The 24850-nt window shown below is 50.6% G+C and overlaps 1 protein-coding gene across 2 annotated transcripts in view; it reads right to left on the bottom strand.

The window, feature by feature from the left end:
- MRC2 (mannose receptor C type 2) overlaps positions 1 to 24461 on the bottom strand; it is a 65416-nt gene extending 40955 nt beyond the window's left edge. The window contains exon 1 of one of the 2 annotated variants that reach the window (XM_059669897.1): positions 23844 to 24461. In XM_059669897.1, coding sequence (XP_059525880.1) covers positions 23844 to 23973 — 130 coding nt within the window. In that variant the 5' untranslated portion in view covers positions 23974 to 24461. The remainder of the gene's footprint in view (positions 1 to 23843) is intronic. The other variant, XM_059669896.1, reaches the window with a different exon arrangement.
- Between the last annotated feature and the right edge of the window lie 389 nt (positions 24462 to 24850).

Genomic DNA, 24850 nt, shown 5'->3' with positions numbered 1-24850 from the left:
GCCTTCATTGCTTAAAGTGCCTGTGACTAAAACAGAACAAAAGGCCGCATTTCTATTTACTGAATTATCTTTTTTTTTTTTTTAAGAGAAAGGAAAGGAGGAAGGGGAGGAGAGCAAGGGGAAGAGAGAGAAACATTGATTTGTTGTCCCACTTATTTATGCATTCGTTAGTTGATTCTTTTTTTCTTTAAATATGTTTTTGTGGGGCGCGGTTACGGTGTTTTGGCTAGGATCAAGCCTCGGACTAATGAAATGACAGGGTCCTCTCATTGCCACGTGCAAGTCCCAGCTGGAGGGCAGGGCCCTCCCAGCACAATCATAGCCAACGGCTATGGTTGTAAGCTTGAACCTATGGTCCGAACACGTAGCCCCACGTGCCTTGTGCTAGAGTTCAGGTGCATGTAGTTGAGTGAGGTTGAAACTCACAAGAATGCTGTAAACAACGTGATCACGCCCCTACTTTGCCTCGTGCATCTGTTATAAAATAAAGACACGGCTTGTGGGCGCTGGCGTTGTCTCCTCATCAGGGAGGCATCGTCCCAGAGACCCAGCTATTATTCTCTTGTCTGTCTTTCCTTAATCCTTTCACTCCCTTGCCCCAATCGGGATCACCTTTGGTCGGGATCACCTTTGTTCGTGCTGGCGTGGCACATGTTTTCATTGATTTTTAGCGAAAAACAGCGATGAGAGAGCAGAGCCTGGATAGACTGCTTCCTGCACACCCCCCAATGGGGATGGAGCCCGCCACCTGGGCATAGGTTGCGGCTCAACCACGGAGCCACACCAGTCGGGCCATTGGTTAATATCTGACAGGAGATGAAACCCACAACCTTGGGGGATGGGGATGACGCTCTAACCAACTGAGCTACCCGGCCAAGGCTATCATTCATTTCTAGAGATGCTCTTCACCTCGCGAATATTTTACCACTGTGGTAAGCTCTGTTCTAGGACGATGTTAAAGCAAGCCCTGCAGGGAATGGCTTGCCACGCCCACCTAATAAGTGCAAGAGAAGGGGACGCGATGGGTGGAAATTCATGTGAACTCGGAGAGGCAGCTTTCACCCTCCCAGGCTCTGTCCAGTTGCCGGGCCCCACAGGCGGTGCCAGCTCAGAGCGGCTGGCCCCTGGGGCTCTCTGGGGCCAGCCGCTCACCTGCCTTAGCCTTCTCTTGGATTTAATGGTGTTTCATCTTACCCCCTGCTGATTTTTTAAAAATACATTTTTATTGATTTCAGAGAGGAAGAGAGGGAGAAAGAGAAACATCAATGATGACAAAGAATCCTCTTGCACGCCCCCTACTGGGGATCCAGCCCGCAACCTGAGCGTCGAAACCTGGGCATGGCCCCAGACCAAAATCCAACCCGGGACCCTTCAGTCCACAGGCCAATGCGCTATCCACTGGGCAAAACCAGCTTGGGCCCCCTGCTAGTTTTTAAATTCCGACTAAAACATCAAAATCTTTGCAGGCTGTCCTTTCCTAGGACCCATCTTGCAGGATGAAGTCAGGGAGCTGCTGATCCTCGATAGAATGGTTCTGCCTCACCTCTGCCGCTCCCGGGCAGTCCCGCGCGCCTGGCTCCCCTGCCCTTGTCCCCCGTCTCTACCTCACCGGAGCACCCCAGGGGCGAGCACACCTTGACCCCTCCCTCCTTCACCCCGCCCCCAGGACGTGAGGCGCTGGGACCACTCTGTCCTCTGGATCTTTGCGGCTGCAGCTGAGCCCCCTGCGCAGGGCGCCTCCGCCGCCGCCAAGCGCCCCGCCTCCGCCTCCGCCTCCGCGGTGCGCCCCCTCCTCGGCTAAGCGCCCTCCCTCCACCGCGCCCCCGGGGCTGCACACCGCCCCCATCGCCGCGTGCCATTCCCCACTGCACCCCCACTTCAGCCATGCGCTGTCCCTCCACGACCTGCCGCCCTCCCCCCATTCCCCGCACGCCCTTCTCCAACGGGTCCCGGAGCATTTCGGCGCGGAGCCTCCCCCGAGATCGGCCGACTCCCCAACCCAATTCTGCAAACGCCCGGTCGGCACGGCCCGGCGCCGTCTGCTAGCCCGCAGCCAAAATAAACAGCGCAAAGCCGCTTCCTTCCCCGCGGGGGCAACTTTCACGGCGACGGCGGGGCTCCGGCCGCGGCAGGAAGTGGCTTTCTGAGCCAGCACAATCCAGCCTCGCTGACCCGGCCGCGAGGGCAGCGCTCCGCCACCCCCACGGGAGCTGGCCGGCTCCGCAGTGGCCATTGGCAGGAGCGCACGTGGGTGGGCCGGCCACGCCCACGCGCAGGAATCACCTGCAGCTGCAATGAGCGCATCACCCGCAACGAGGTCCACCTACTCGTTAAAGTTGCCCGCCCCCCGCCCCCCTCGCCAGGCCTCCTCAGCCACACTAGTTATATGTATACGTGGGAGTCGGGAGCAAGTTATTTCATAAAATCGCTTACAGGAGAGCCCTCTGGGACCCCAACCGCAGCACCAGGTTAGGTGGCCCATACCTGGTTGACTGAGGATGAATTGATGAGTGAGTGAGAGAATACTGGAGACAATACCCAGGCAAATTTAGACGGTTTTTGTGTTTGCTTTAGTTTTGACAATGTGGCCTGCAGAGGTGTGTGGGGGGGGGGGGGGGGGCGTGGGGGGCGGGGGGGGAATAGGAGGGGAAGTATACCTTAAAGCTAAAATATAAGTACAGCGCCCGGCTTCACTGCAAAGTCAACAGAAATGAAGAAAGAACCTTTGAGGCCTTTCTGTATTTTCTAACTTTCCATAGTGAAATCAATATTTTTTCTTAAAAATGTAGCTTCCCACTCACAAAAAAGAAATGTGTAGAGAATTCTACTGAAATGGAAAAATGTGTGAGAAGTTGAAGTTTCAAATATAAACATTTTGATTCACAAGAAAAACGTCATGAACAATTTCTAGGTAAGTCTTTCAAATAACAGAAGAGTAGGGATTCCCAACTCCCTACACAGGAGGCCCTCACTGGCAAGCACCCCGAGAGCGCAGGTTCATCCTTCGCCTGCGGCCTCCTCATCACCTGGAATCACAGGAAACGTCTGTGGGATGACAGAAGGACTATGAAAGGAGGGATCTTAGCTTTAGCTTGTCCATCCTTTCTACAGCGGACACTGCATCACAGAAAGGCTCAGGACTTGTCCAAGGATATTCACCCAACTGGAGCCAAGACCTTTCCATTAGGACTAAAACTTGCTAAAGTCCCAAACAGCATAATGCCAGTGTTTGCTTCCGTAACTTAACCATATAATGTGTTGTCTTCTGTTGAGAATGAAAAGGAGAGTTGGTGATAATTACACCAGCACAAGTTTGCACCAGGACTCGCCCAGGCAAACTAGGCCAGATGGTCGCCCCGCACTTACAGAAAGAGACAAGTTAAAGTTTATCACCATGCAGGTTCAAGTTTACTATGTGTTTACTAGGAACCTAGGGACCAGGCACGGGGGTCCAAGGCTTTGTCTTTAATCTTCTTGCTAATCCTCATAGGGACCCTCAGAAGTAGGCAAAATTCCATGTGGCAGATGAGGAAACTGAGAGATCAAACGCCCTGAAAACACTGTAATAAGGGTGGGGTGAGAGGCCAGGAAGGCTGGTTCCAGAGCTGAGCTCCAAACTATTGTTCCAGGTCCCTGAACCTATAACCCAGACGCAAGTTGTATTTGACCTTCACAGTGTGTGAAAGAAGTGAGCCAACATTTAAAACTGGAGAGATTTCACATATAAAGCTGTATTTCCAGCTTCTCTTGGAAATACTGAGAAGCCTGACAACACTGTGAGCCAGGGTGCCTGCAGGGAGGGGCTCACCAGCTTGCCACAGTCCCCACCCATCCCTTCTGTGCCCCACACCCCAACACTGAGGTGGAATGAGAGTGGCCATATGTTATCATACTTGTGCTGCCCCGGTTGGGGTGGCTCAGTTGGTTGAGCATCATCCTGTGCATGGTTTTGAGATGTTTCTCTCTTACATTGGCCTCTCTCTCTCTCTCTCTCTCTCTCTCTCTCTCTCTCTCTCTCTCTCTCTCTCTCTCTCTCTCTCTCTCCCCTTGGGTGAGGTTAAAGACAAAAAAAAAAAAAAAAAAAGGATGTGCCTATTTCAAGCTGGAAAAAAAGACAGGGAGTGAGTTTCTCTAAATTAGGCTCCACTGCCCTGCAACCACAGTGTCCCTGGGCCATGCCGCCTTCCTATTACAAGATGTGTCTGAAACGCAGCACAATATGATTCCCAGAAAGCACAACGCATTTCACCACCAGCTTTTGCTCGGCTCACTGGCAGTTCCCCAGCCTGGCTTGGTGACATGCAAGGATGACTTGTTTGGTTCTAAAAGCAAAGCATGGCCCCCTTTAAAGTTAACTGAACTTAGGACCTTGTTTGCGAGGGAAGCTTCAGGCGCTCCCAAAATCGATAAGCCAACGATTAAACACCTGCTGTCTTCTGCAAGGACAGGCCAACGGGACCTGCCCACACCTTCTCTGGAGACACCGTGGAAGAGGTTCGCTCTGGAATCTGGACCCACCCAGGTTCAAACCCTTAATGGGCCCTGTGCTGGCTGCCTCATTTCTTCCAGCCCCACTTTAGGGAGGACACTAATTAAGTCCCGTCTCATGGGTTTCTGGAGGATTAAGTGAGAAAACACGTGAAGATGCTCTGTACCCGGTAAGCACTAACATTTCATTATTGTTGTGTGTGTTTTTCTATTTAAGCAAGACCCCCCCTTTGTGATTGGGGCCCTGAGCTCAAGAATCTATGTTTCACAGCGGAGAGCCTGGGAACCAGGCGTAGCAAACACTGCAATTTGGATGAGAGAAAATTACCAGAGGAAATAAGGCCAAGGACTCGAGTGTGTAAGCTGCTCTTCAGAAGAATTCAAAGAAAAATAAATCCATGGTCCAGATGTGGAGTCCTCCTCCCATTCCCGTGGGTGCCTGGTCCCTGGCAAGCATCGCTTGTTTCTGGCCTCTGCACAGTTGAACCCTTCCTCAGGTGTGCCCGGAAGGGAGCTACAAGGAGAAGGCCACGGACAGCGTGGCAGGGAAGCGTCGGGGGACTTGAGGGAAGGCAGGGCAGCCTGGGGTGTCCCGCCACATCCTGGGTCTGCAGAAATAAACTCCAAGGGCAGTCACGAAGGGAAAATGAGGTCACGAAATGCACAGCTGGAAGGGAGAGAGCGAAAGGCGGTGGGGTAATGCCTGCACCACTTGGCATGGCAGATGTTGGGACAGGAGGAGGAGGACAGAGGCTGCATGGAACCCTCCCTGGGACTCAGGCAATCACAGGCCAGGGGGGCCCCAAGAATGGGAAGGAGAAAAGGGGTGGGGAGCATGGGCTGAGAATCAAGATCTCGCCTAAGAGTTCAGGTCTGATTCTGCCATCACAACCTTAATGATCTTAGGGAACTCAAAATATTTTCTTACCTGTAAACTGATTATAACATACCCTCACAGGCTCCTGGTGAGACCGACAGGGAGAGATCTACAGGAATATTGACATGATCCTTTCAGGGTCTCTCTCCCCCACTAACTGTGCAGGAGCTGTGTCGTATCCTCTCCTCTCCCCAGTTCAGATCATACAACAGATGCTCAATACCGGTATGTTGAACTGAGCTGGACCAGGGGAGGTGGAAAGGCAAGCTGCCCTGTGTCCTATGGGCAAGGGTTTAACATCCTCTAAATGACACCCTCCTCTAAAAGCAGATCCACACCATGGACAATGAAAAGGAGGGAAACATGAAATTATTTCTTGTGCCAGGAGGTTTGGATTATATGTAACTTTCCATTATATTATTATAATGTTCCTAGAGTAAATAAAATGGAGGGAAGGGAGGCACAGGGGGCATTTTAAGATCTCTGAAGCAACAAAAGCTCTCTGCATTTCCCATAGAATCCAACTCGGGGCTCCGTGAATTTAACTTACTTTGTCCTGAACAGCCACAAAAACGCATATGCACAGCACCCCACTACCACCGCCGCCAATACAACATCACAATAGACCTGACATACAACGGCACGTCTGCCCGGGTCTCCCCGCATTCCTTCTCGTTCCCCACTCTTTTCCTGGTTTCTCCCATACATTTTTAGGACCATAAAAAAGGACTGCCCCCACAATCATCACTGAGCCTCCCTCCCGGACATTAATTAAGAATCAATGGCGTAGTTAAGAGAGCTCGGGCTCTAAATACAGGCTGGGTTTCGGTTCCCGCTCTTGAACTAGTCATTTGGCCGCTTCAGGCCTCGGCGTCCTCATCTGTTGAGTGGAGAAAGTACTCACGTTTACCACACATACCAGTCACTGAGCACCTCGCCTGTGCCAGGAGCCACCCGTGGGCATCCTGCCCCACTCGGCCTGAGCTCGTGGCCCAAGTGGCTCCAGCGGGCAGCCCTTCTGGAGGAGATTTTGGCAACGCATCTCAAAAGCTTTCGAAAACACAAACCCTCTGACCCCAGAATTCACTTCTTAGGAATTTAACGTAAGGAAATAATTAAGAATCTATGCAATGGACTTTGGGTGATAATAATGTGTAATATAGATTCATTAGTTACACAAAAAAGTGCCACTCTGGTGAGGGATGTTGATATTGGGGACATATGGGAAATCTCCATACCTCTCTCTTAATTTTGCCGTAAAAGTAAGATTGCTCTTTAAAAGATTCTTAATAAAATAGTAGATTGAAATACAAAACAGAAAAAATACAAAGAATCTATGCAAAGACTTAGCTACACAACCTTATTTATTATAGCAATGATTGGGGGCAAATTGATGTCCAATGATTTGGTGTTGACTGAGTAAACTGAAATGTCACATAATAGAATACGAACATAATGCAGACAATAGAAATTAATTTAAAAAAGAGTAGCCCTAGCCGGCTTGGCTCAGTGGATAGAGCATCAGCCTGCAGACTGAAGGGTCCCAGGTTCGATTCCGGCCAAGGGCACATGCCTGGGTTGCGGGCACGATCCCCAGTAGGGGGTGTGCAGGAGGCAGCTGATCAATGATTCTCTCTTATCATTGATGTTTCTATCTCTCTCTCCTTTTCTCTTCCTCTCTGAAATCAATAAAGAAATATATATATATATATATATATATATATATATATTTTTTTTTTTAAAGAGTATTTAGGTGTGGACAGAGCTTCACGATCTAATTTTTTAAAACTTAATGTATAGCCCTGACCAATGTGGCTCAGTAGGTTGAGTATCATCTGTGCACTAAAAAGTTGCCTGTTCAATCCCCAGTCAGGGCACATACAAGAATCAACCAATGAGTGCATAAATACTAGTATAAGTGGCACAACAAATCAATCTCTCTCTCTCTCTTTCTCCCTTTCCCTCTCTCTAAAGTCAATAAATAAGTAAAACTATGCTTCCCAAATAAAAATTTTAACTGAACAGCAAACAAGGGAAAGATATTTGTAACAAATAGGGCAAGAAACTCACATAAGGCAATGAGAAAAATATAGAGACCCTGATCATGTTAAGGTGATAAGATCTGAAGAGAAAGATAATCAAGGCTATAAACAGATGGTTCACCAATAACTATCCAGGTCCAATAAGCTTATGGAAAATGTTGAAGAGCATTTGGAATACTAAAGTAATGTTCTTTTTAAAATATATATATATATATATATATATATATATATATATATATATATATATATATATTATTGACTTTTTACAGAGAGGAAGGGAAAGGGATAGTTAGAAGCATCAATGAGAGAGAAACATCAATCAGCTGCCTCCTGCACACCCCCTATTGGGGATGTGCCTGCAACCAAGGTACATGCCCTTGACCGGAATCGAACTTGGGACCTTTCAGTCCGCAGGCTGACACTCTATCCACAGAGCCAAACCGGTTAGGGCTAAAGTAATGTTCTTATTTGCTGGATCTGAGTGTTGGTTCCTTGGGTGTGTTCAGTTTGTGAAAATGCAGTGAGCTGAACATTTATGATGTGTTCGCTTTCCTGTATTTATATTATACTCCAAGAATTACAGTTTTTTAAAGCAAGGACGGATAAACACAAAAGAGAAATTGGGTGGCGGAGGTGGAGTGGGTGGGAAAGAGAGAGGGAGACAGAGGAGAAGCATACAAGTCAGTACTGGCATTCCTCAGAGATACAGCGGTTCAGCTCCAGACCACCGCGATAAAGCGAGTCACGGCGCATATAAAAGTTATGCTTACACTATTCTGTAGTCTACTAAGTGTGCAATAACATTATGTCTAAAAAGTAATGTACTATACATACCTTTTTAAAAATATGTTTTTATTGACTTTCTTTTTTTTGAGCGAGAGGAAGGGAGACGGAGAGAAACACTGATCAGTTGCCTCTCATACACACCCAACCAGGGACTGAACCCACAACCTCGGCATGTGCCCTGACTGGGCAATCAAACCAGTCAATTTTTGGTGTACAAGATGACGCTCAACCAACTGAGCCACTCTGGCCAGGGCTATACATACCTTAATTTAAAAAATGCTTTATTGCTGAAAAATGCTAACCATCATCTGAGCCTTTAGCGAGTTATAATCTTTTTCCAGATGGAACATCTTGTCTCGATGTTAATGGTGCTCAGTGATCAGGGTGGTGGTCACTGAAGGTAAAGGTGGCTGTGGCGGTTTCTTAAAATAAGACAACAATGGCCCTGGCCAGTTTTGTTCAGTAGTTGGGGCGTCAGCCCTCAGACTGAAGGGTCACGGGTTCGAATCCAGTCAAGGGCCGTACCTCAGTTTCAGGCTTGATCCCCGGCCCTGGTCGAGCAAGTGCAGAAGGCAGCAGATCAATGTGTCTCTCACACATCGATGTTTCTCTCTTTGTCTCTCCCCCTTCTTTCCACCCTCTCTAAAAATCAATGGAAAAATATCCTCGGGTGAGGAGGATTAACAAAACAACAAAAAAGACAACAATACAGTTTGCCACATTGATGGACTTCTCCTTTCACGAACAATTTCTCTGTAGCATTCGATGCTGTTTGATAGCATTTTACCCACAACAGAACTTTTTTCAAATTGGAGTCCATCCTCTCAAACCCTGCCACGGCTTTATCAGCTAAGTTTATGTAATATTCTAAATCCTTTGTTGTCATTTGAACAATCTTCCCGCCATCTTCACCAGGAGTAGACTCCACCCACAAGAAGCCTTTAATCATGAGATTGCAGCAATTCGCTCACATCTTCAGGTGTCACTTCTAATTCTAGTTCCTTTGCTATTTCCATCACGTCTGCAGTCACTTCCTCCACTGAAGTCTTAAACCCCCCCAAAGTCATCATGAGGGTGGAAATCAACTTCTTCCAAACTCCTCTGTTAATGCTGATGTTTTGACCTCTGGCCAACGAATCAGAAATGTCCTTAATGGCATCTAGAATGGTGAATTCTTTCCAGAAGGTTTTCAATTTGCTTTGCGCCAGATCCATCAGAGGAATCACTATCTATGGCAGCTATAGCCTCACAATAGGTATTTCTTACAGATGTGAACGTCAAAGATCAAGGAGAAGAAAAAAAAAAAAAGACGTGAAAGTTAAAATGATTCCTTGACCCATGGGCTGCAGAATGGATGTTGTGTTACAGGCATGAAAACAACATTAATCTTGTACATCTCCAACAGAGCTCTTGGGTGACCAGGTGCATTGTCAGTAATATTTTGAAAAGAATCTTTTTTTTTTCGGAGTAGTATGTCTCCAGTGGGCCTAAATATTCAGTAAACCATGTCATAAACAGATGTGCTGTCATCCAGGCTTTCTTGTTCCATTTATAGAGCATAGGCAGAGTATGTTTAGCATAATTGTTAAGGACCCTAGGATTTTCAAAATGGTAAATGAGCACTGGCTTCAACAAAAAGTCACAGCTGCATTAGCCCCTAACAAGAGAGGCAGCCTGTCCTTGGAAGCTTTGAAGCCAGGCAATGACTTCTCTCTAAATATGAAGTCATAGATGGCATCTTCTTTCAACGTAAGGCTGTTTTAACTACATTGAAAAAAATATTGTTTGGTGTACCCATCTTCCTTACTTATCTTAGCTAGATTTTCTGGCTAACTTGCTGCAGACTTTACATCAGTACTTGGTACCTCACCTTGTACTTTTATGTTATTAAGACTAGAGGCCCAGTGCACGAAATTTGTGCACAGGGGGTGGGGTGGGGGCACCCTCTTGCAGTCTAGGACCACTGGCTCCTAACTGCTCACCTGCCTGCCTGCCTGAACCCCTTCTCCTCTGCCTGCCTGATCGCCCCTAACCACTCATCTGTCTGCCTAATCACCCCTAACCACTCACCTGCCTGCCTGATCACCCCTAACCACTCTGCCTGCCTGCCTGATTGCCCCAACCACTCGCCTGCCTGATAGCCCCTAACTGCTCACTGGGGGGTGGGGCCAGCCGGGGCGAGGGGCCAAAGTCATTCTGGTCTCTGGTCGTCCTGCCATTATGGTCGCTGGGCTTTTATTATAGAGGATGGCTTCTTTTTTGTTGTTAATCCTCACCCGAGGGTATTTCTTCTATTGATTTTTAGAGAGGGTGGAAGGGAAGGAGGGAGGTGGGGAGAGAGAGAGAAAATAATATTGATGTGAGAGGCACATCAATTGGTTACTTCCCGCATGAGTCCCGACCAGAGACCAAGGATTGAACCTGCAACCCAGGCACATACCCTTGACCAGGAATCAAACCCGAGACCCTTTGGTGCTTCTTAAGCTTCATGAACCAACCTCTACTACGTTCAAGCTTTTCTCCTGCAGCCTCCCAATGTCTCTCAGCCTTCAGAGAATTGAAGAGAATTAGAGCCTTGCTCTGGATTAGGCTTTGGCTTAAGGGAATGTTGTGGCTGGTTTGATCTTCTATCCAAACCACTAAAACGTTCTCTGTATCAGCAATAAGACTGTTTTTCTTTCTTTTTTCTTTTTTCTTTAAATGTTCTTTCTTTCCATTCTTATAGTTTTTAATTTTTAAATATTTTTTATTTCAGAGAAGGGAGAGGGAGAGAAAGATAGAAACATCAATGATGAGAAAGAATCATTGATTGGCTGCTTCCTGCATGCCCCACACTGAGGATCAAGCCCACAACCCGGGCATATGCCCTGACCAGGAATCGCACTGTGACCTCCTGGTTCATAGGTCAATGCTCAACCACTGAGCCACGCTGGCCGGGCTTGCTTTCTTATTTTCTCACTGGAGTAGCACTTGTACTTTTCCTCAAGAACTGTTCCTTTGCATTCACCATTTGGCTAACTATTTGGTGCAAGAGGCCTAACTTTTGGCCTCTCTCAGTTTTTGGCTTTGGGTACGTACCTTCTTCACTAAGCTTAATCATTCCTAGCTTATGATTGAAAGTGAGAGACCTATGGCTCTTCCTTTCACTTAAATTCTTAAGAGGTGATTGAAGGGTTATTAATTGGCCTGATTTCAATACTGTTGTGTCTTAGGGAAAAGGAGACCTGAAATGGGGGCGGGGCGAACAGCTGATTGGTGGAGCAGTCAGAACACACACAACCTTTACCGATTAAGTTCTCCGTCTCATACGAGTGTGGTCTGAGGTGCTCTAAGATAATTACAATAGTAACATTAAAGATCACTGGTGAGGCCGAAACCGGTTTGGCTCAGTGGATAGAGCGTCGGCCTGCGTACTGAGAGGTCCCAGGTTCGATTCCGGTCAAGGGCATGTACCTGGGTTGCGGGCATATCCCCAGTAGGAGATGTGCAGGAGGCAGCTGATCGATGTTTCTCTCTCATCGATGTTTCTAACTCTCTATCTCTCTCCCTTCCTCTCTGTAAAATATCAATAAAATATATTAAAAAAAAAAAAAAAAAAAAAAGATCACTGGTGAGCCCTGGCTGGTTTGGGGGCTAGAGCGTCGGCCTGTGGACTGAAGGGTCCCGGGTTCCATTCCGGTCAAGGGCACATGCCTGGGTTGCAGGCCCAGTCCTGGACCTGTAGGAGGTAGCCAATCAATGATTCTCTCTCATCATTGATATTTCTATCTTCTCTCTCTCCTGATTGTCTATCATCATTGTTTCTCTCTCTCTCTCTCTCCCCTGTCCCTTCCTCTCTGAAATCAATAAAATATATATTTTATAAAAAAGATCACTGATGACAGATCACTTTGACAAATATAGCAATAATGAAAAAGTCTGAAGTATTGTGAGAACTATCAAAATGAAACACAGTGACATGAAGCAAGCAAATACTGCTGGGAACAGGCCACTCACTAGATAAGTGATCCTGGATCTCAGCCTGTTTGGCTCAATTTCTTTATCTGTGAAATGGAGGATGTGCGGGCTACAAAGGCAGCCTATGTGGGATTGCCTAATACTGACCCTGCGGATTTCATGTGCTCAGTAAGTAGTCACGTGGTCTCCAGTTCTCATTTGTTGCATAATGTTACATAGATGCGCCATCAAGTTCATGAAACGCGGGAAGCCTTCCTAAAGGCTTTTCTGATTTGCCCTCTAGCCTCATCCACAAAAGTACGGCCATTCAGTGCTTACAGAATTTTGTGTCCTGCTGTTCTCTAAATGCAAACTTTATTACAATGCTGGAGTCCTCTCCCCTTGCCTCTTCTGTAAACACTTGGCAAATTCGTGCCAAATGAAGATGCTCACATTTGGGGGGCTGTTAATGGAAAGAGCTCCAAACCAGTGAGCACCCTGACGGAGAACTTCTTCAGAAAAACCTCCTACGAAGACCTGCAAGCGCGGGAAGCTCAACTCCCACTTGTCCTTTAGAAACGCACTGGGAGGGGCAGGCATGGGGCTGCTGGGAAAACTGCTCCCGGCCTCAGGCGGCGGGCCTCAGCCCCTGGGGTTGTCAATTCCGCACCCAGGTTTGCTCAAGCCTTTGGCAGCCGGGTTGGAGGGCTGGCTCCCTTGAGCCTGGGAAAGGCCCACCCACCCAGGGAGGCTCTGATTGGCTCTGTGGATTTACGTGCTGCAGGCTTGGCCAAAATGTGTGATGGAAGCTGGGGAGGACTGCCCCCTGTACCCCAAATTACAGACATATTTAAAGAAAAAAATCCTTACCCTGTTAAATATTATCTATATATATAAAAGGCTAATATTCAAAGTGTCCCCTCGGGAGTTCGACCGAGAGAACGTGAGTTCAGTCGCTCCCTATAACATGCGCTGACCACCAGGGGGCGGCACAGAACATGGCAGGTGACCAGTGGCAGTGGCAGGGTGCTGAGGGAGTGAGGGAAGGAGGCAGGGAGGCGGGGGGAACCACGCAGTGGCAGCACACAGGTGGTGAGGGAGGGAGGCGGGGAGGTGGGGGGAACCACACGGCGGCAGTGTATGGGCGGTGAGGGAAAGAGGAGGCGGGGAGGCAGGGAACCTGATCAGCCCTGATCACCGGCCAGGCCTAGGGACCCTACCTGTGCATGAATTTCGTGCACCGGGCCTCTAGTATAACATAAATAGTACTAGAGGCCCGGTGCACAAAATTCGTGCACTTGGGAGGGGGTCCCTTAGCCCAGCCTGCATCCTCTTACAGTCTGGGACCCCTTGGGGGATGTCTGCCTGCCAGCTTAGGCCCGATCCCCAGGGCCTAAGCCGGCAGTCAGACATCCCTCTCACAGTCCAGGGCTCTCGCGTCTGGGACCTCTCGCTCCTTACCGCCCACCTGCAGCGGAGGCGGGAGAGGCTCCCACAACCGCTGCTGCGCTCGCCAGCTGTGAGCCCGGCTTCTGTTTGAGCGGTGCTCCCCCGTGGGAGCACACTAACTGGTGGTCAGTGTACGTCATAGCAACTGGTTGATTTGCATATTAGGGTTTTATTATATAGGATAGCAGCATATGACATACATAACCTGTTGAATTTTGGTGTGAGCTTTCTACCAATTCTATCCATATACCCAAAATACAATTTATGTTCATGTCTATTGTGTATGCATATACACATCCATACAAACGTTTCAGAACCTTGTGGTCCTTAATATTTCAGCAAAAGGATTTGTCTGTCTTTAATATGCTGTTCCACGATGTATATACTACCTTTCATTTACTCCTTCCCTAGCTATTACTGGTCTTCCATTTGTAAACACGTTTTCTTAATTATAAATAATGTCGTGTTGAACATATTGTTGCGTCAATCTTTGTAGGCCCTATTATGAGAAGTGAAAACGGCATCTTGCTTTTTTTAATTACTAGCGATTTTAAACATTTTCCGTAGGCTTATCGGACATAGGTATCCCTCCTTTGTGGATGCTGTTCACAGCCTTTATTGTCTTATCTTTTCTGATCTTAGATGCCTTAAAACTACTAGAGATTCTTGTGTTTTTTTCTCATTGGCTTATATGAGCTTCTCACCATATGCATTATAGATATCACTTCCCTTTTTGTTGTTCTCTTTAAATTTTATTGGGAAGCCCCACTCTGATCACTTCTCCCATTAAGGGTAACTAACCACTGAGCAACACCGGCCAGGGATGGCATTGTTTTTAATTACTCCTGGCCAGTTTTGTAAAATGTCCACAGTCTAAATTAGTCTGATGTTTAATCATTCAATTCATGTTAAACATTTTTTGGAAAGACAACTATGTGGGGGATGTTGTGTCCTTTCCATTGTATCACACTGTCCGTTTGTTCCCTAATTGGTGATGCTATTTTTTATTAAAATATAGTTAATGTACGATATCACAAGAGAAGAGCAAATACTGTATGGTTTCACTTATATGTGAAATCTAAAAAATAAAATAAAAATAGACTCAGAGATACAGAGAACAAACTGATGGTTGCCAGAGGGGAAGGGAGGGGGAAAGGATAAAAAAAGATGAAGGGGAATAAGAGGCACACATTTCCAGTTATAAAATAAATGGCACGGGGATGATATACAGGCACCGAGAATACAGTCACTGTCATGATAACCCTGTACAGTGTCAGATGGTTACTCGGCTTGAGCATGAGCACTTTGTCGGGTATATACTAGTAAACGTTGAATAACGATGCTGTATTCCTGGAACTAATGAAGTATTGTTAGCTCATCGGCCCATGAACCAAAGGATCACGGGTTCGACTCCCAGTCAGCCTGGGTTGTGGGTTCGATCCCCAGCTCTGGTCGGGGCACATGTGGGAGGCAAACAATCAATGTGTGTGTGTCTCTCTCTCTCCCCTTCCTTCCCCCCCTTCCACTGTCTCTAAAAATCAACGGGGAAAAATAGCCTCAGATGAGGATTAACAGCAACAAAAAATGCAATGCCATAAAGACAAAAAGGCCAAGCCACCATTGTAGTTTAAAGAAACTCAAGAGACTTGACGCCAAATTGGACTCTGGACTCACGGCTGTTAAGAACAGCTGTAAAGGGCACTATTGGGACAACTGGAGAAATGCACACTTGGCCTGTATATTAGGAAAAATTGTATCTATATTTCTTGTATGTGTGATTATGGTATTGTGGTTCTATAGGATGTCTTTGCTTTTAGTTGATACATGGTGAAGTATTTAGGTGTGAAATGTCACAGCTACAACTGCCTATAGCTTACACACACACACACACACACACACACACACACACACGGTAAAGCATGTACAGCAACATGTGAACAGCTGTACTCCTAGGTGAAGACTTATATAGCTCCTCACTGCATTCGTTTTTTTCAACCTTTCCAATGGTTTGAGGAAGAGTATATGCCAATGCAGTCCTGTGGGGTTGCCCCCCACTCCACATCATGTCTCTCAGATGCAGCCATGCTAAGGCAGGAACCAAGGTTCACTCATTCACTGCTGCGTTATATTTCATGGCGTGTCTGTATGTCTAATTTATCCCTACTTCGTTCGGTGTGCATCTTTGGTTTTGCTTTGGCTCTTCTAAACAGTGCTTCCAAGCTCTTCCCAAACCACCAATGCTCTTCTATAGTCCCAGATCCTTCAGAGAGAAGAAGCATGTATGGGGTTATATCAGGAAGTCCTTCAGCGACCCAAGACGGACCGCAAGGCTGTGTCCACTAGGCTGGTCTGACTCAGAGTGTTCCCTCTGCGGTCAGACAGGCTCCCGACCTGGAGATTTCAGAGCAGCCTCGCCTCCATCTTTCTTTTAATGAACTTAAGACTAGCACCTCAAATGAATCAGTGAACGCTGGACTCTACCGGCATCGCTCTCCATTTGGGGGGATTGCTCTCAAAATACAAGCATTGGGAAGGCAGGAACCATGCCTGATTTGTTCACCAAGGTGTCCTCAGCCAAATAGCATCCCTAGCACATTGTCAGTGCTCAGGGGAAGAAAACAAAGCTGAAAGCACAGTTAACCGAATGAACGAATAAGTGATTATCAGCGATCGGGCATGCATCTTCATTTCATTGTTACTGGTGTGCGCACGTTGTTTTGTCAGATTGCCTTGTGGTCATAAGAACTTCCTTCTCAAGTATATTTCTGTGTACCGACATTAGCTGTATATTTGTTCCTTATCCTAGCCACACACACTGTCAGTCATGTTAAGGTATCTTCGTTTGCTATACTCTTACTGTTGGGCTTTTGCATGGTTTCCAATTTGTTTTGCAACCACAAATAACACTCCTCTTTGGGATTAATGCCTTATGAATTCCCAAAAGTGGAATTATGAAGTCAGAGGCTACCAAGTCTTACATACCTAGTTTCTGACAGATCGTCTGAAAAGACTGAATCCTGAAGGGCTGAAGCAATTTACAGTGCCCCAGTCACACATATTAACTCCCAGCTCTGCCAAGGCTAGGTTTCCTGTTTTTACTAGTTTAATTATGTATTTAAAGAAAGTTATCTCTTTAACTTCTAGTGATCTTTGCACTTTCTATGTGACAACTTGCCATCGGAGCCTCCTTAAATGTGATCAGCTAGAAATTGAAATCAAAAATTTTAAATTATCTTCCAGTTGTCCAATAACATATAAAAGTCAAGATTCCTTTCCCCATTAGTGCGTTTTTTCTGGAGTGTCTCACATTAACTTCTTAGAACAGCTTAAGTCTTCTAGGCTGTATTTCAGCCCACCGGACTTCCCTCTGTGTATGCAATGCCATATGTTTTTTATGATTGTGACATCATCTCAAACTCTGGAAGAATAATTCCTCAGGGCCTTGCTACTACAAAGAAAATAATTCTCATCTCAAGAAAAAAGTATTTTGTAGCCATGTGGACTGATGGCTGTTAACTTGCAGCCATCATTTAGTAATATATACACAGCAAATCATTATGTTTTGTACCTTAAACTAATACAATGTTATATGTTAATTATATCTCAATAAAACCAGGGGATGGCTCTTTGGAACACTTAACTGCTCTTTCTTTCTTTCTTTTTTTGTTAATCCTCACCCAAGGATATTTTTCCATTGATTTTGGAGAGAGTGGAAGGGAGGGGAGAGAGACAGAGAGAAACATCAAGTGAGAAAGAAACATCATTGGTTGCCTCCCACACACACCCAGACCTGGGGCAGGGATCAAGCCTGCAACCAACCAAGTCCAATCTGGGGCCTCCAGTCTGCAGCTGATGCTCTATCCACCAAGCCGAACTGACTAGGGCTTTTTTAAAACGTTTATCTTTATTGTTGAAAGTATTACAGATGTCCCTCCCCACCCCCACCCCCGGTTTGCCCCCCCCCCCATCTCCTCACCCCGCTGTTATCTGTGTCCATGGGTTATGCATGTATGCATATGTTCTTTGGCTGACCTCCTCCCTCCCCCCCCCCCCCTTTTTACTTCAGTAAATCTTTACTAAATGCCACTGTGTCCAAGGCCCTGTGCTGGGACCTGTGCAGGGATAGAAAGGAGGAAGTGGCCCCAGCAGGTGGGTGACAGAGAAGAAATGCAAGAGGAGCTCTGGAAAGAAAGGCTTCTTCAGATGAGGCGACTGGAAGGCCTCAGCTAAGGGCTGGGACTCAGACAGACCTGTGGGGCAGGCTCCTGGCGGACAGAGCATGAGGAGGGGCTTCGCGGGCGCACTCAGGGCCTCTGTGGGCGCTGGCAGGTAGCTCAGTTCGACTTGTGCAAGGGGGTGGAGAGAAAGGGCAGGCCCTGATCATGGAACGCTTCAAACTCTCAATGCAGAAATTTCAGACTTGGTTCTGTTGACGATTAAAGCTGCCCGTTAGGATCACATATGTGGCCCTGGCCGACTGGCTCTGTTAGTTATAGCATCATCCCCATACACCAAGGTTGTGGGTTCGACCCCCCGGCTCCCAATCAGGGCAGATACAAGAAGCAACCAATGAATGGGTAATTGAGACAATAAATCAATGTTTCTTCCTTCCTCTCTCTCTAAAATCAATCAATCAATCAATCAATAAGTAGAGAGTTTAGACCTGCTTTAAGGAAAAAAATGTGTCTGTAATTAGGATTTGTATATTGAAGACTGTGCTTTTTCATACTTGAATCCATTTTTTAATATATATTTTATTGATTTCAGAGGGAGAGAGATAGAAACATCAATGATGAGAATCATTGATCAGCTGCCTCCTGCACGCCCCCAACTGGGGACCAAGCCCGAAACCCAGGCATGTGCCCTTGTCCAGAATCGAACCTGGGACCCTTTAGTCTGCAGGCCGATGCTCTATCCACTGAGCCAAACCAGCGAGGGCTTAAGTCCCTTGCTATTCATATTTACTCTTCCTAATAACATAAACAGCAATAATTTAATATTATTTCCTAAGAAACTAGTGTGTCCAGCAGGGTACCAGGCATGTATCTCATCCATACGTTATTGCATGTTTGTGTATTTCTTACAATAGCCCTATGAGCCAGCATTAATTTATTTTTCCCATTTTGCAAATTAAGGAACTGGGGCCTCTGCCCAAGGTCACGCAGCTGGTGAGTGGCACTAACAGTGGCCCCACGGATACTGTCCCGAAGCACATCTCCAGAGGACGGAGCGGGCGGGAGGTTCCCCGCCATGCACACTCCTGCCTCAGTCTACACCAGGGAGCCTGGCACCTGCCACCCTTCCCACACTCCCGAGGAGATCGGGAAAGGCGGGGGCACTGGCTTCCCATTCTCCCTATAGGAGCTCCAAGGCCACCACACAACCCTCTGACCATGTCCTCCCAGAGGTGATCCTGGAGAGAGAGAGAAAACGAGACAACCCACGCCTCCGTTCTGAGGTTCATCCCTGCGTGTGACCTCTGGGTGCTTGTCACTCAGCCCCACTGAGTCCAAGAGGCAGTGATGGGGACTCCTCGAGTCCTTCTCCTGAGTCCGGGCGGAGGGGCGGGTGCAGCCAGGACTGAGGGGAAGATGGCATCCCAGGCAGGGAGGCAGTGAAGGTTCAGGGAGGGTGGCGCAGGGCGTGCTAAAGAGAACAGGGGGGAGGTGTGGGGCCCGGTGACCTGGGAAGAAGCTAAGGTTTCACAGCCCCCATAGCGCAACACATCAGAGCTGTGGGGGCAGAACGCAGAGTCAGAGGGAAGCGGAGGGGGTGAGAGGCAAGGCCGAGGCAGGCAGAGAGCATGGGCCCGGCCCAGCGGGTGGGAGGGGTCCGCACAGTCCAGGGGTCGGGAGAGGGACTGAGCGGTCCACGGAGGAGGAGCAAGGGCAGGGAAGGAACGATGCACTGGGTTTCCACAGGAGCCCGTGCTCTCGTTTAGGGGCCAATCCAATCTGTCCCGAGGGGTGGGGGTAGCTGAGGGCTTCCCCGGCCGGCCTGTTTGCTGACACAGCCCCTAACGGAGGAGGAACGGGGATGTGCAGTGGCCAGGGTGAGATCCAAGAGCTGCGTCACCCTCCGATGGCCCACCCCACCCAGATTTATAGGGCTGGTCCTGGGAAAGCGGCCCGTCCCCTCTATGAGGACCAAACAGGAAGAGGCACTTCCCGTCGGCAATGCCCGGGCCCTCCAAGGGCAGGGGGAGGTGGACTCCGAAGAACAGGCCTGGGCATCCCTGCTCCCCGCACTGCGCAGGTGCAGTGAGCACCACTGACTGAAGGGAGGAACCTATGCGCCCTGACCTCAGGGAAGCTGGGGTGCTGGGCTGGGGCTGGCTCCTCTCCATCAGGCCCCTTCAGTCACTCGCTTAGCCACTCCTCCTCGCCGTGGGCACCTCAGATACCTTGAGGACACTTGGCAAGACTCAGTCCAGCCTCCTGGGCCCACTGGACTCGGGAGAGACAAGCATCTGGACAGCCGGAGGGTCATAGAGGGCTGCCCACTCTCCCCTCCTCCTGGAGGTCCTCTCAGGAGGACACCGTGAGAGGATGTGTGAGAGGCCTGGGGGCTGGAGGGGAACCCATAACCAGAATTGTCCAGTCCTTCCTAGCACACACCCCGGCAGTGCTTAATCCTGCAGACACAGCGTGGCCTGGCACTGAGGTATTCACGCTCACAGCCGCCCCTGGGTTCGAATCCTGCTTTTACCATTTGCAAGTGGTGTGTGTGTGTGGGGGGGGGGGGGTCTTGAGCAAATAACTAATCTGCTGCCCGTGTGTCCAGTGGGCGAGAACACCCTCCCGAGGTGGTGAGAGGCAGAAGAGCTGTGTCCGTAAACACGTGGCACAGCGCCCCGCCCCACGGAGCAGCCATGGCTGTTCCCACGGCTTCCCTCCGCAGGTACAGCGGCCCCTGTTTAACGCTTTCATTAGAGGTGGACCCAAACGAATGCCCTTCTGAGCATCTCAAGGTGCTTCTGAAATCATCGCATCGGCCGGTCACTGTACCACGTAGGCCTCAGAAAGCCACGCTTCTCTCATGCGAACAAATAGGGGCCAAGACCCGGGGGGCTTCCTCCTCCCCTGCCTGCACTCCCACCTTGCCTAGGTAAACTTGGCGGGGGGGGGGGGGGGGCAGGACCAACCATAGCTCAGGTGGGCACCACCCCCGCCCTGACAGGTCACAGAAGGCGAGCGGGTTGGAGCAGGAAGACTGACTATTGGGGGTGGGGGTGCAGGTGATTTGTCTGGCCGACTGGAAGTAGCAGCAAGTACCTGCTGTCTTTCAAAAGGAAAGCTTGGTCCCCTACACAGCAGTCTGTCCCCACGGGAACACTTCCCAGGTCTCCTTACTCCTTGACCTGCATCCGTGGGGCTCCCAGCAACTCTTTATCCAATCCGCACCTCATTTCTCTGCTCAGAAACCTGCAAGCGTTCTCAGGGTCCTCCACTGAAAGATGACAAGTCCCTCCCACCCCCAATTTTGGCCTCTTTCACTCAAGTTTCACCTCCACCCCACCCCATCCCACTCAGGCACCCAGCAAGCTTCCACATGACCCCCAGAACAGAAGAACCCACCCTCCTGGTCTCACCCTCTCTGCTCCCCTCCCTGCCTCTGCAAAGCCTGGTCCCACCCAGCCTCCCTCCACAGCCTTGCTGACCTTTTGTGTCCCCACCCCCCCATTTCTCCAGCCTCCAGACATTAAGTATCCACAGTCCCAGGTTTTCACTTACTAGTTGCGTGACCCAAAGTGAATGATCAAACCCCCTTTCGCCTCCATTTTCATTGCAAAATGGGCCCAGCAATACCTACTTCCTTGAGTTATTGTCAGAATTAAATGAGAAACTGCACATAAAGCACTGATGGCTGCTGGCCTTGAGCAGGCACCCCACCAATGGAATCCTGCCTTTCCCCCCTGTTAATTGTGTCTGTTTCACTCTCCAGCTCGATTTCCTTTTCTCCAAGGATGCAGCTTACACTCTTCTGTACTTTCCCTCCTCAAGTATTTGGCTCAGCGCTGAACATTGAATGCTGTTCAAAAATGCAGTCATGTAACAAATTAACAGCCCTAGCCAGTTTGCTCAGTGGATAGAGCGTCGGTCCTCGGACTGAAGGGTCCCGGGTTCGATTCCGTTCAAAGGCATGCACCTCAGCTGCAGACTCGACACCTGGCCCTGGTCAGGGTGCATGCGGGAGGCAACCATCAATGTGTCTCTCTCTCTCGCATCGATGTTTCTCTCTCTGTGTCTCTCCTCTTCCCTTCCACTCTCTAAAAGTCAATGGAAAAATATCCCGGGTGAGGATTAACCAAAAAGAAAAAGAAAAATTAATAGAGGTCTTCCAGCCACCTGCATTGGGGGGCATCCCATGGAGGAGGAGTGAGATGGGTTCTGCCAAGGGGTTCTGCTCCATCCTCTCACCCCACAGGAAGCCACCCACAGGCACCCGTCCCCCAGGGTAAGTTCCACCCCAGCAGCTGTGGCGGTGGCCTGACAAGCCAAGCCGAATCCTAGCTCCCACAAGCATTTCCTGGGGCCATTCAGATCGTGGTGCTGGTAAGTTCTTCCCAGTGACCACCTGATTCATCAGGTACAGGGGGAGGGAGGGGACAGTGGCGTGCAGGGACAGGACCTACAACTGTACCCTCCTCTTCCTCAACCGCAGGCCACCCCACCCCACACCTACGCTTCGGAGCGGGTGGTGAGGGCTGTTATCGAGGCAATGCCATTGGGAAGTGGGGGCTCCAAGTGCAGGGACACAGCCAGAGGGGGAGTAGGGGCCGCGCGGAGACCAGGAGCAGCGGGGGCACTGCCAGTGGCCCCCCAGCAGGGCCTCTCACTACACACTTCCAGCTGGGAGGGGGGGGGCAGCACTGTGGTCACGGCTCTCCCAGAGCCTGGCTTTAAAATGCGCTCGGGGATTCTGGAATGGCCGGCCTCCTCCACCCCTCCACCCCGCCTGCCTCCTGGGTTCCTACACAGAGGAGCAAGACACAGCAGGAGTTCGGGAGCAGGGCAGCCAGTGTGCCCTGACCTGCAGTGCGTGGGGAGTTACTGCCTGGTCTGTGTTGGTCCACATTCAGTTCCAGGAGGGTCTGAAATTCACTCAGCTTGGCGTGAACAGGATCACCCTGACCTCCACCTCTCCCCTCAGCACCGTGGGGGCTGAGGTGTATTTTGGTGGCGAAAGTCACACCGGGTGGGCAGGCCAATCCAGCAAGCACTGGCCATGGGACTATGGGGACTTCGCACAAAATTGCAAACACTGCACTCTATCCCTTCTCACTCACCCGGATCCCCATAAAGCCAGGCGTTGCTGGGCCCAGGCCTGGGCTGTAATGACTGCCCCTGGCAATTACAGCTCTGGCTCGGGCAGCCCCGAAGTGAGTGGCTTTCCTTTCAGCTCTGATTCTTGCTGAGGGGTCCATCTGTCCCCACACTTCATTGTCACCCTTTCGGGAGAGCAGCAGGAAGAGAAGGTACAGCTGAAGGTTTTTGCTTTTTGTTGGTCGGGTGTTTGCATCGTGAGTAGCTCTTTGGCTGCCCAAGATCTGTCTACTCTGGAGGGGCGCCAGCTTGGTCGGAGCCGCCCACACAACACACACACACACACACACACACACACACACACACACACACACACGCACACACACGCATGCTGTCCAGCCTGTTGCTGCATCCTGGTGGCACAACACTGGCCACAGAGCTCTGTTCAAGCAGAGAGGATGCTGCCCGCCGCCAGCTGCCCTTGAAGACCAAGGGTGGGAACAGAAAATTATAAACACCCCGAGGTTCCAGGAAGGCACACGAGCCCTTAGGAATTACTCGAAAACAATCCTAAGGCATCAGTCCTGGGGAGAAGCGAGGAGACCCTCCTGGATGGAGCCTCCAGTTCCCGCAGGCGCGCCCCGCCGGTCCCGGGCCGCGGGCAGGGCGATGCCGGGTGGTCCGGGAAGGCCGGCGCGGGGGTCCTCCGGAGCCCGCCCTCTTCCACGGAGGCTGCTCGAGACCCCGGGCTCCCCTCCCCCTCCGCCCGCCACATCTGGTTCCACTCAGGTCCTCCCCCACCTCCAGGCGCGTCCCTCCCCCTCTCCTCCCCGCTTTCAGAAAAGCAGAGATTTTTAAAAACCCGGTCACACACGCACTCACACTGGGGGGGGGGGGGGGGTTGGGGGGAGAAGGAGGGAAAAGTGGAGAAGAGAGGCCCGCTCCCCGGCGCTCCCCCTCGCCCGGCCCCCGAAGTTGGCCAAGTTGGCAGCGCCTTACCCGGGAGGGCGGCAGTGGCGGCAGCGTCCCCGGGGGGGCTGGGGCGGCCCCAGGGCAGACCCCCGAGAAGCAGGATGCAGCGCAGCAGGTGACGAGGCCAGGGCGCGGGAGCCGGCCGGCGGGGCCCCATGCCCGCGGCGCGCCGCTCGGGGGACGCGGGGACCGGGGGCGCACGGGCGCGGTGTGCGGCGGCAGCCGGAGCGCCGGGCTGTGATGGCCGCCCGCGAGGGGCTCGCTTCCTCAGGGTCGGGAAGGAGTGATGCCTCCCGGGGAGAGGAGGAGAGGAGGAGAGGAGGAGGGAAGGAGGCAGGCCGGGCGGAGGGAGGGCAGAGGGAGGAGCGCAGGACGCGGGAGGAGGGCGTGAGGGGCAGAGGGGAAGGGAAGCGGGCAGCGTGGGGGGTGGGGGGCTGCGGGCGGGCGGGGGCTGGAGCTGGAGCGAGCGCCGAGGGGGAGGGAGGAGGATGCGCGGGGTCGAGGAGGACCCCGGCGTGCGCGCTCTCTCGTGTCCCGTTTCCCTCTCTGTCCGCCTCGCCTTCCCGCTGCTCTCGGCCCGGGCTGGGAGCCCCAGACGCTGCGTCACGACTCCCGGCTGGCGCGGGCGGGGAAGCAACTGCAAAACTTTCCGCAACCTTCGTGGCGGGACGGGGACTGCGAGGCCTGGCTGTGGGCGGGGGCGGGGGCGGGGGCGCGCGGCTGCCCTAGGCGGCCACACCCGGGCCTCCGGCCCCTCTATCCCGCCTCTCCGCTGAAGTCTCCGGCAGCCTAGCAGCCGCTACCTTCCAGCCCTGCAGGACCCCTCCTCCGGTCTGGTGGGAAGGGGTGGAGCTCAGAGCTCGGCCACCGGGTAGAAGGTTGGGGGAGGGGGAGGCGAGGCCCCCTTATCGTGGCTGGAGCGCAAACTTTTGCACGTCGTGTTGCAGCGTTTGTGTAACCCCTGCCAGCGTGCCTGGCACAGAGGGGAGCGATGCCCCGGAAGACAGACATCACTCTCACCAGCAAGGGGATGG

The sequence above is a fragment of the Myotis daubentonii genome, chromosome 16 (assembly GCF_963259705.1).
Source record: "Myotis daubentonii chromosome 16, mMyoDau2.1, whole genome shotgun sequence".
Lineage (NCBI taxonomy): Eukaryota > Metazoa > Chordata > Mammalia > Chiroptera > Vespertilionidae > Myotis > Myotis daubentonii.
The sequence above is the reverse complement of the archived record's forward strand: the minus strand, read 5'-3'. Positions and strand labels throughout refer to the sequence as shown.